We start from the raw sequence: 10,387 nt of genomic DNA, 5'->3' as shown, positions 1-10,387 counted from the left end.
GCCCATGGGCAGGTGGGAGTTTCTTGCAGGAACCCAGGCGAGGGCTGACGGCCTGCAGTGGTGGCTGTGGAGAGGTTGAGACGTGGCTATTGCTGGATATATTTTGAAGTCAGAGACAGGAGGAGGATTATTTATTGCCACTCCAGCTTATCCAAGGTGAATCTGACTTTCAAGGTCTTGGTCACCAGGTCAATAGTTGTGTTGAGAGGCATTCTTGGCTGACATTGACATCCTCTCTCTCTCTCTCTTTCTTTTAATATATATTTTTATTGATTTCAGAGAGGAAGGGAGAGGAGGAGAGAGACAGAAACATCAGTGATGAGGATCATTGATCTGCTGCCTCGTGCACACACCCCCGCCCCCACTGGGGATCAAGCCCACACCCGGGCATGTGCCCTGACCAGGAATCAAACCATGACCTCCTGATTCATAGGATGATGCTCAACCACTGAGCCACGCCGGCCAGGCATCATCCTCTCTTTTGACTCTAATCCACTGGCAACTAGAAGAAGGGAATTTCTTTCCACACTGAAACTGTTACCCACCTCAGGGCATGTGTGTGCTAGAGAAGAAAGGCCAGCTCTGCTGAGATGTGCTGGGCAACTCTTGGGGCATCCGGCCTTCCCCAGGGGTCCATCGGCGCCTGGCAAGATACTTCTACGCTGCAGCAAACTCAGCCTCCAGCGAGGCCAGTAGCCCCTGAACAACTGTGGCTGTCAATGCCAACAATCCCCCCCAACAGGCCAGCAGAAAAGATTAATAATAATTACCACAATCACAACAATAATAGCAGCCAACGTTCATTGGGCATCGATTAAGTGCCGGGAACTGTACTAAGCATTTTGCGTACAGTAGCTCGAGTAACCCTCTGCACACCATGAGACAGGTACTAGCCATAGTCCCATTGTACAGATGAGGAGTTTGAAGCTCTGAGATACTAAATAATCATCCTGCGGCCACACAGCTAGAAAGAGACAGGAACTCAGGTCTCCATAACGGTTCCTTCGGCCCTTACAATTCCTTGCTGACCAGGTCCCATTCCCTGGACAGTTCCTCCCAGGCTCGTCATACAGACCTATTGCCCCCACCCCCTTCTCCTCTGAGGCAGGCCCAGCCCCCCACACCCACCCCCTTAATCTACATCCCTCGCTGACTCGCTGTGGCAAAGCCACCACAGGACCCCCATTCTTACCTGGAGTGAGACCTCCTTAACTCCAGGTGGAGAGCCAGGCCTTTGGAAACAGGAGCTATTTTTAGACATGAAAGCCAAGTTGCTTGTTTATTCCAAAGACAATAGACTAATACTTTTAGCAAGGCCCTCAGGGAACATTTTTAGTGACTATGTAATGACTACAATGGTAGATAAAATGAGGAGACCATAGAGGATCCCCCCCACCCCCAGCCCTGAAGGGCCTCCTGATGGGCCAGGCCCTTTGCTAAGTGCACACTCTCACAAACCCCTGTAGTACTGATAGGGCTGAAGGCTTCTCAGCACCGTTTTGTTGGGGAAACTGAGGCTCAGAAAAGCTAAGTAAATTGCCTAGGGCTGCGCAGCTAGTAGGGGAAGTAGCGATTGACATATAGATTCATTGCCTGCACAGCCCACTCTCCCAACCACAGTTACACTGGCCCTGAATCCCACTCCCTTCAGCAGGCTGAACACCACACCTGCAATTTTGCACTATTTACTTTCAACGAACCCATTCTTTTCCTCATAAATCACACAGCGTCCCGCCCTTGTCAGAATCATCAAAGGCCCAATTAACCCTGAATTCCGTGGCCCCTTCCCTGCAAACTTCCCCCAAACCCACGTCTTTTCAGGCCGGGAATATTACAAGTCTGGTAGAAAACCAGCCCAGCAAGCAAGCATTTATTCTATGGCAACCCTGTGGGGGGAAGGGGAGAAATCCGCATGCCCAAAAATGCCACCCACGGCAGCTAAATTCCAACTGCCAAGCCTTTATTAGTGGTGATAAAAGGCAGCAAAAAATGCACAGGGCTTTCTACTCTCAGGTGGGGGCAGCCGTCCTCGGAATTAGTCATGTTTTGACTGGTAGAGTTATAGAATTTATAATGGAGGCCCTGGAGAAATTAAACACGGATTGCAGCCAACCCCCTCCCCCAGATGAATGTCTCCAGCGGGAACAGTGCACAGGGCTCCCTGGGACCCTCCAGGAACCTGGGTTGCTGGCCCCAAGATCTGGACGATGATGATGACTCCACAATACCGGGGAAGTGGCCGGGCTGTCTCCCTACCTCCCTGGGGTCAAGTCCACTCCTCATCGAATCTGGGCAGCAGGACTCAGGTCTGTCCTCTGAGTCCCGGGCAGCACCGCACCCCCAGCAGGATTCAGGAACGCTCATCTAATGAATCTGCGTCTTCCCCCAAGGTCATCCTTCCTGGGTTCGGCATCGGTCTCTCTCTGGAACATCAGGAGAAGTGGCCTGAATGTGGGCAAGTCCAGTGAACTCTACCTTAATTAAAGAGTCAGGTCCACCTCTCACACTCTGATATTAGGGCCTTTTTAAAACACCAAAAACCCCTGAGAGCGCTTGTATATCAAGGGGCTGAGACCTTAGTGGAAAAGTTCATCAAAAGAGCGGGATGAAAAGGAATCTTTGCAGGCAGCATGTGAAAGCTTTGGGGCTGTGCTTTGTGAGTCTGTGTGGCTGATTGCTCGAGTCTTTAATCCTGGCTTGTTGCAAAAGAGTGGCTCCGGGAGAATATTAACCCTTATTGAGCACCTACTATATGGGAGACGCGGTGCTAAGCAACTTTATAAACATGCTTCAGTTTAACAGAGCCTAGAAAAGGGCTCAGCACAGAGTAAGTGCCTAATAATAGTCACTGCATGGATAAGTGACTTTAAGCCTCGTATCAGCCATGGGAGGTCGGTAGGTACTATTAATGAACACTTTGCAGATGAGGGAAGAGAACCAGAAAGGGGCAGTTCTTTGCCCCATGCAACACAGCATGCAAAGTGGGGAGCAGAGTCCAAGCCCCCAGGTGTCTGATTCTGACACCAGAACTCTTTCCTGTCAGCCATGGCTCCTCCTTTCCCAGCAGGATGGGCTTCCTGGAACAGGTGGTCATGCATGGGGCGGAAGGAAGTGAGAAGCCCGGGAGCTGTCCAGGACTTGCAGTGCTGAAAGGGAGAGCACAGACTCCCAGCCCAGGCAGCACACTACTTGCCCTCACCACCAAGCCATTTCACTCTCTCACTTGGCGACCCCTCTCCCCAAGTCCCACATTCCTAGCTGCCTCTCCTGCCCCCACCCAGGCCAAGTGATCTAAAACTGACAGCTACCAGACAGCTGCTAGATGACAGAAAGGAAGATCTGTTTGTCTCTCAAACCCACCACAACCCCCAGTATCACCAACACCAAATCTCCAGTCTAAGGCGTCAGAGAGGCACAGGTCCCGGACAATGCAGAATATTTGGCCTGGAGTCTAATGGAATGCATGTTTTCATGATTTATGTTATTGCTCTGGCCTGGTCCCTCTCTGGGCCATTCTCCAAGCTACGCCCAGCGCTCCAATTCTTCAAGTGATGTCATGACTCTCCTTACAATTCCCTCCCATCACCTTCAGGATGAAGTCTTCACTTCTTGGCATGACACTCAATGTCCTTCCAGAACTGGCCCTACTTACCTCCACCTTCGTCTGTCCCCTCTCCCTACTGCCCTCACTCTCCAGACGTTCTAAATGCCCCATCTATTTAACACCCCCATACTGGGTTGTTAAAAGCAGCTGTGGGGCTGGTGGCAAGGACAAGCATTTCAAAGAAAAGGAACAGCATGTGCGAAGTCCTGGTCCTCTGGCCTGGGTCATTCAGGCATCACTTCCTAAGGAAGACCTCTGGCTGACCACCTCTCCTGTAGCCAGTCACTCTCCATCCCTGTGCTGGCTCTGCAAACAGAATGTGCTTCGGCCCCATCACTCAGACAAGGAAAGAAATTACCCTGCAATGCTTCGTCCTGGACAGTAAGCTAGCACTCCATGATGTTTTATTCATTTTGAATCACTAGTACCTATCTGCATGTGAGCAGGTAAAAACAAACAGAAGAGCCAGGTTTTTGCCGTAGAACTTGTTCAACGGAGGCTGATGTATACAGAAATAGTAATAGTGAACCTTTACGTATGTGGCACTTGCTAAGTGTTTTATATATGTTAGCTCACCAAAGCCACATGGTAATCATCAAACCCACCACGAGATAGGCATCTTTATTAGGCCCATTTTACAGATGGGGAAACTGAGGCACAGGAGGTTAAAGTAGCCTCCCCCAAGGCAACAGAGCCAGAAAGCAGCACAGCAAGCATGCTTATCCAGACAATCTGGCTTCCGTCCCAGCCCTTGTCCATTTCACCATCTGCCTCTCTTAGGAAAGGGGACCTAATGGTGGGAGAGCCAGGAGGCTTCTGGTGTCAACATCGACTTTGTTCTCTGCATCAGCGGAACCTAACACTTCTACCAGAGTTCTCTCGGGGCACTTGGGCATCCAAAGCCAACCCAAACACCAAGACAAGGGTGCCAAGCCCCCACCTTGGCAACAGAAACTGGCAGGACTGGGAATGGCCTAGCTAAGGGCCCTTCCGTTTGTCCCCTCTGTCAGCCCCACCCAGCCCTCCATCCCCAGCTGCCAAGACCCTGCCTCCCACCCCCTGCACCTGGCTGACCCTGGCAGGCAGCCCCAGACCCCTCGCGGAGGAGAAGCTTCCCCCAGCTCTGAGCAGCTGCCAGGCCTAGCGTGCCAGAAGTTCCGCCTTAGGTTGATGGCCCCGCACAGCCCCACGGAGCTGCTATTTTTAATTTAATTGGAGAGTGGAAGGAGAGAGATGATACCCAGTGAGAGAGTTTTAAAAGCTTTCAGCGTCGGGAAGGAGGGAGAGAAAGCGAAGAAAAGTTCATAATTATACACCAGGAAGCCAGATTTGATGCTTGGACTGAAAGGTTAAATGTTACATTCAGAATGAAATGAGAAAGAGAGTTCTGATGACAGTTGCCCAGAGCTAAATAAGGAAAAAAAATACCCCTTGCCCACCTCCCTCTGCTCCCTCCGACCCATTTCTGTGCTTCCCCGCTTCTGCTGTTTAAGGCTCGGAGTACACAAATAAACCGGCTTGGAGCACAAAGATTACGGCTCTCTATATCAACACCTGCTTGCCACCCAAAAGCAGCTTTCATTAGAGTGTAGAAAAATCACGTGTTTCGCCTCTCAGGCCAACAGATCTAACAGGGTCCAGGACACTGTAGGTAACAATATGGACTTAAATATGGACGGACCTAGGTTTAAATCTTCCCTCTTTCATGGGACAGATGTGGTGGGTCAGCTCACCCAACATCCATGTGCCTCCTATTGCTTCCTTTTTTTAAAAAAAATTCTTACCCAAGGATATACTTACTGATTTTCTGGGGACGACTTCTGGCTCAGGTTTGGTGATAAATGTGTGGCCAAGAGAATCTAGTTCACATGTCAAAGACAAGGTGAGCTAGTCTCTGGCTTCCAAATTCCTCCCCGTGTCCCTGAAACACCAGGGTTCCTTGGGCCTCAGTCCTCCACCCATGTTACTCTATCCCGGTTCCCAACACTGGACCCAAGAGCGAAGCAACCATACAACAGTAGTTGAGGCCCAGACTGGATCTGAACCCACTTTCACCGCTTACCAGAAAAAAGTATTTGTTAAACAAATAGTACATTATGGCTCCTTTCTCTGTATTAGTCAGAGTAAGCAAGACAGCTGCTGTAACAAGCAACCCCCACAGCTCAGTGGCTGAACATCCTGTAGTACTCTTCCTCATGTCCCAGTGCAGTGTGGGTTGGGGAAGGGGCTTGGTCCCACCCAGTCATGCAGGCTCCTTCCATCTGCAGCTCTACTGTCCCCTCCCCCCATTGGATCCTGTGATTCCCATAGGCTGAGAGGGCTATTTTAAGGGTCAGGCATACATACACTGGCCAGCACTTACAGTATGGTCCCATGGCTCTACCTACCTGTCAGGGACCTGGGAAGTGTAAACTCATGGTATGCCGAGGAAGGGGGCTGGGGCACAGGCCCCGACAGTCCCCAGTGGTCTCCATCTCAGTCTAACCCAATCGAAAGTAGGCATCCCTCCAACCCGCAGACCACATGACTGTTACATGTGACTTATCTCACTCTTCATCCTCAAAAATACAGTAATCTCCTTGAAACCAGAAACCTCATGCATGTCTTTCACCTCCAAGTCCCCAGTGCCTAGCGTAGTAGATCCTCAACTGCTTGTCAACTATTACAGGCCTGGGAACTCAGCTTTAACAGAATATTGGAACATCTGGCCCTGACCTGTTTGGCTCAGTGGATAGAGTGTCGGCCTGCGAACTGAAAGGTCCCATGTTTGATTCCGGTCAAGGGCATGTACCTTGGTTGCAGGCACATCCCCAGTAGGAGGGGTGCATGAGGCAGCGGATTGATGTTTCTCATCGATGTTTCTAACTTTCTATCCCTCTCCCTTCCTCTTTGTAAAGAATCAATAAAATATATTTAATAAAAAAAAAGAATATTGGAACATCTGGACCTGGCTGGTGTGGCTCAGTGGTCGAGCGTCAACCTATTAACCAGGAGGTCACAGTTCAATCCCCAGTCAGGGCACATGCCCTGGTTGTGGGCTCGATCCCCGGTGTGGGACATGCAGGAGGCAGCCAATCAATGATTCTCTCATCACTGATGTTTCTATCTCTCTCCCTCTCCCTTCCTCTCTGAAATAAACACAAATATATTTTAAATGGTAATAATATTGGAACATCTGAGATGAATGGAGAGAAAGAACGTGGCAGAGGAAGAACAAGAGGCTCCAGGCTCTTGCCCATTCTGCGCAGGGGTAACCACTGGCCACAGGGCCCGAGTTCCCCAACAGCTGCCCTGGCCCCACCCTGGTTCTCATAGACTCCTACTCCCTAGGTCTCCCCACCGAACTGCCCACATGACCCCCATTCATCACAGAAGTGATCACCGGTTCCAAACAAGTGGTTTATTTGCATTTAGAAAACAAGGCCCAGGCCACGGGGGAGGGCACTCACTCCGCCTGGCCAGAGTGCGAAGGACTAGAAACTTCCACTCTCCCCAGCCTCACGCTCCCGCCCCGCTACTACAAAATACTTCTCTCTTGCCCCAGTTAAAACCTACTCAACTAAAAGAACGGACAACCCAGGGAGCCGCCAGTGAACAATAAGTGGCTATCAGGCATGGAGATGGCAGCGGGTCGCTCCCATCCTAGTAACAAACAGCCCACCCCTGGAGAAACTGCCCCTGGAGGGCTCCCCGGGAAGACACCCTGGCCTCCCATGGGTTGGATCCCATTTTTGAAGATAAAACCTCAGAACTTACTTAAAAACATCCCCCATGAGCTCAGAATTCCAGTGCCAGCTAACCCCACCCCGGCCCAGTCCCTTTCACTGAAATTAATTCACCAGTGCCCATCTGATGAGAGCCGGGTCATCCCCCTTCCCCCCCACCCCCCCACCCCCGGGGCAAGCCAACAGGCCACAGCTTCTATTTCTCATCGTACTCCTTCCTGGTCATCCACTCAGACTTGTAAGTAGACAGATGAGCCACAACAGACGCCCCCAGCCAGACGCTGAAGTTCCTTTTGCTATTACTATACACGGCGGCGTTGGGGCAGGAGGGATAAGGCGTGGCCAACTCCGTGAACAGGCGCCGGGTGAAGCCCGGGTAGAGGGTGTTTCCCCCACAGGCTATCACGTTCGAGAGGAGCTGGGGCTGCAGTTCGGCGTCGCAGGCTTTGATGGAATCCAGCACAACCTGGGAGACGCTGGGCCTCTCCTGGTCAAACACCTGCGGGCTGAAGAACATCTCGGGGGCCAGGCGCTGCATGGGGGTCAGCTCCACGGAGGTGCCGTCTGGGAGCAGGTAGCTGTTGTTATCATCGTAGCCACTGGGCAGGTTCTGGCGGTAGTCCAGCGCCTCCACCAGGTTCTGCGGCACGTAGCATTTTCTCATCTTAATGGTGTCGACGGTCTGCAGCTGGAACAGCTTGTTCACCTTGCTGTCTTCCTTGAAGAGGCTCTTGAAGAGATAGTCGGAGAGATCCTGGCCAGCGAACTCCAGCGTCTTACCCGTGTGCCGTATGGGGCGGCCCAAGTGGAAAGGCTGGACTCGGGTCAGGCCGCAGCCGGAATCGATCACCAGGCCCGTCAGGAAGCCCGAGGCGTACAGGGACATCTCCATCTGGTCAGCCAGGAGGAGGGCCGGGACATCCAGTAACTCAAACATAATCTGCAAGGAGGGAGGAGACAGACACACGTGGTATTTTCCTGGAACGAAGGGCTCTGACCCACTTCTGTTTTACACAGCACCGGGCTACGCTCAGCTCTCAAAAATGAAGTCAGGCCGAAACCGGTTTGGCTCAGTGGATAGAGCGTCGGCCTGTGGACTGAAGGGTCCCAGGTTCGATTCCGGTTAAGGGCATGTACCTTGGTTGCTGGGCACATCCCCAGTGGGGGGGTGCAGGAGGCAGCTGACCGATGTTTCTCTCTCATCAATGTTTCTCTCTCTATCCCTTTCCCTTCCTCTCTGTAAAAAAATCAATAAAATATATATTTTTTTAAATGAAGTCAGCACACAGACGTAAGTTGTCAAGCGACTAGCGGCTGCCCCCCAGAACGCCGGGCCCAGGGACCCTGGAGCTCCTGTAATGTGACCCCCACACACTTAAAACTCAGGAACTTCCTGTCCTGTGAGAGCCGTGGTTGGCAAGCATCTTCTGTAAAGGGCTAGCGGGGTTGCCGGATGTAGCAAATAAAAATGTAGGGTGCCCGGTTCAATTTGAATTTCAGGTAAACAACAAAGAATGATTCAGTATAAGTATGTCCTGCGCAATATTTGGGGCATACTTTGTTAATACTGAAGCATTCGTCATTGTTTATCTGAGATCCCAATCTAACTAGGTATCGTGTATTTTATCTAGCAAACCTACAGTAGTAAATATTTTATGGGATCCACAGTCTCTGATGCAACTACTCAACTCTGCTGTTGTCATAAAAGCTGCCACAGGTGATATGTAAATGAGTGGGCATGGGCATATGCCAATAAAACTTTATCAAAACAGATGCTGGGCCAGATCTGGCCCACCAGCGGTAGTTTGTCAACCCTTGATTCAAAGTAAAATTCAAGTGCTTCCCGCAGCTTACCAAGCCTGCCAGCACCGGCCCCTGCCAACCTCGCCTTTCTGTCTCCCTCTTGCCACTCTCCCACCCCTGCCCTGTTCGCTGGGCTCCAGCCTCACTAGCTGAAACCTCCTCCTCCTCAGAGAAGCCTTCCCTGATTACCCTCTTTAAAGGGTATTCCCCGATCCTCACCAGTCCACTCTCACCACACTTAAATTTGTTTCTTGAACTGATCACTCTCTGGAATTCTTTTTTGTTAACGTCTTCATGGTCAAGTCCTCCCCCAGAAGGTAAGCTCCTCGAGGGCCAGAATCGTATCTGTGACCATGACCGCATGTCCAGTGTCTCCCAGTCACGCCTCTTCTAGAGCATTTTTCCTGCCGTGTCTCTCTCTGCGGGAAGAGCTTCCGTGAGTCCCTGATGCCCAATGCCGGGCACACGTGAGACCTCAGAAAACATTCGTGGGGCAAATGATTAAGAAAGAAGAGCTCCTAGAGACCAATGCTGTCCAAACACCAAGTGCAGGCTGCTCCCCGCTCCTGGGAGCGCAGCCCCGAGAAGGCCTTACCTCCAGGGTCTTCTTTCGATACATAGGGTCCCTCAGGGGGGCCTCTGTGACCAAGACGGGGGTGTCCTCGTGCTCCACTCTATGTTTCTTCAGGACAAAGGACCAGATGTGTTCTACGCCCTCCCAGTTGAGGACACGGCCCCGCTGGATGGGGTAGCTGAAGGTGTCAGGGTGGAGGATGTCGATGCCGAGACCCAGGTGCCGCCGGGCGGAGCTGGGGCCGGGGTTCTCCCTGCACGGCCGGTAGTTCACGATGCTCGGGACGACCAGCTGGGGCTCGTTCCAGCCGCAGAAGCCGGACTTCATGTAGCCAGACCCGTGGTCGATGACGACGGTTTTCTCGGTCATGGCAGAGGAACGGGTGGGAGGGCTCTTCCGAACTTGGCTCCTCGAGGGTGTCTGGCAAAGGTGGGCCACCTGTGGAGGGAAAGGTGGGGGTTCCCTGTGAACCCATTCTGGCCGCTGTGGGCCGCCTCCCACTCTCCACCCAGCGTCAAGCCTCAGGCTCCCCGAAGCCTGTCCGTTCCCGCGTCCAAGCCTTTGCGCCAGCTGCCACCTGCGCCTGGAAGGTTCTTCCCATCCCAAACTCCCATCATCCGACAAGCCTCCCCCGCTCCCCGCACCGGGCCATCTGAGAACACTGAGAACACGGGGCAGTGA

General features: G+C 52.1%; 1 protein-coding gene across 1 annotated transcript; it reads right to left on the bottom strand.

Annotated features, from left to right (window-relative positions):
- Positions 1-1,870: 1,870 nt before the first annotated feature.
- Positions 1,871-10,075, bottom strand: ACTL8 (actin like 8). Its single transcript, XM_008148248.3, has 4 exons — positions 9,728-10,075; positions 7,542-8,269; positions 2,114-2,179; positions 1,871-1,886 (listed from the first exon to the last, which is right to left on the bottom strand). Exons 1-4 carry the CDS (start codon positions 10,073-10,075, stop codon positions 1,871-1,873), a joined length of 1,158 nt encoding a protein of 385 aa, XP_008146470.2.
- Positions 10,076-10,387: the final 312 nt, after the last annotated feature.

The sequence above is a fragment of the Eptesicus fuscus genome, chromosome 9 (assembly GCF_027574615.1).
Source record: "Eptesicus fuscus isolate TK198812 chromosome 9, DD_ASM_mEF_20220401, whole genome shotgun sequence".
Lineage (NCBI taxonomy): Eukaryota > Metazoa > Chordata > Mammalia > Chiroptera > Vespertilionidae > Eptesicus > Eptesicus fuscus.
This window is presented reverse-complemented; position numbering and strand designations above follow the sequence as displayed.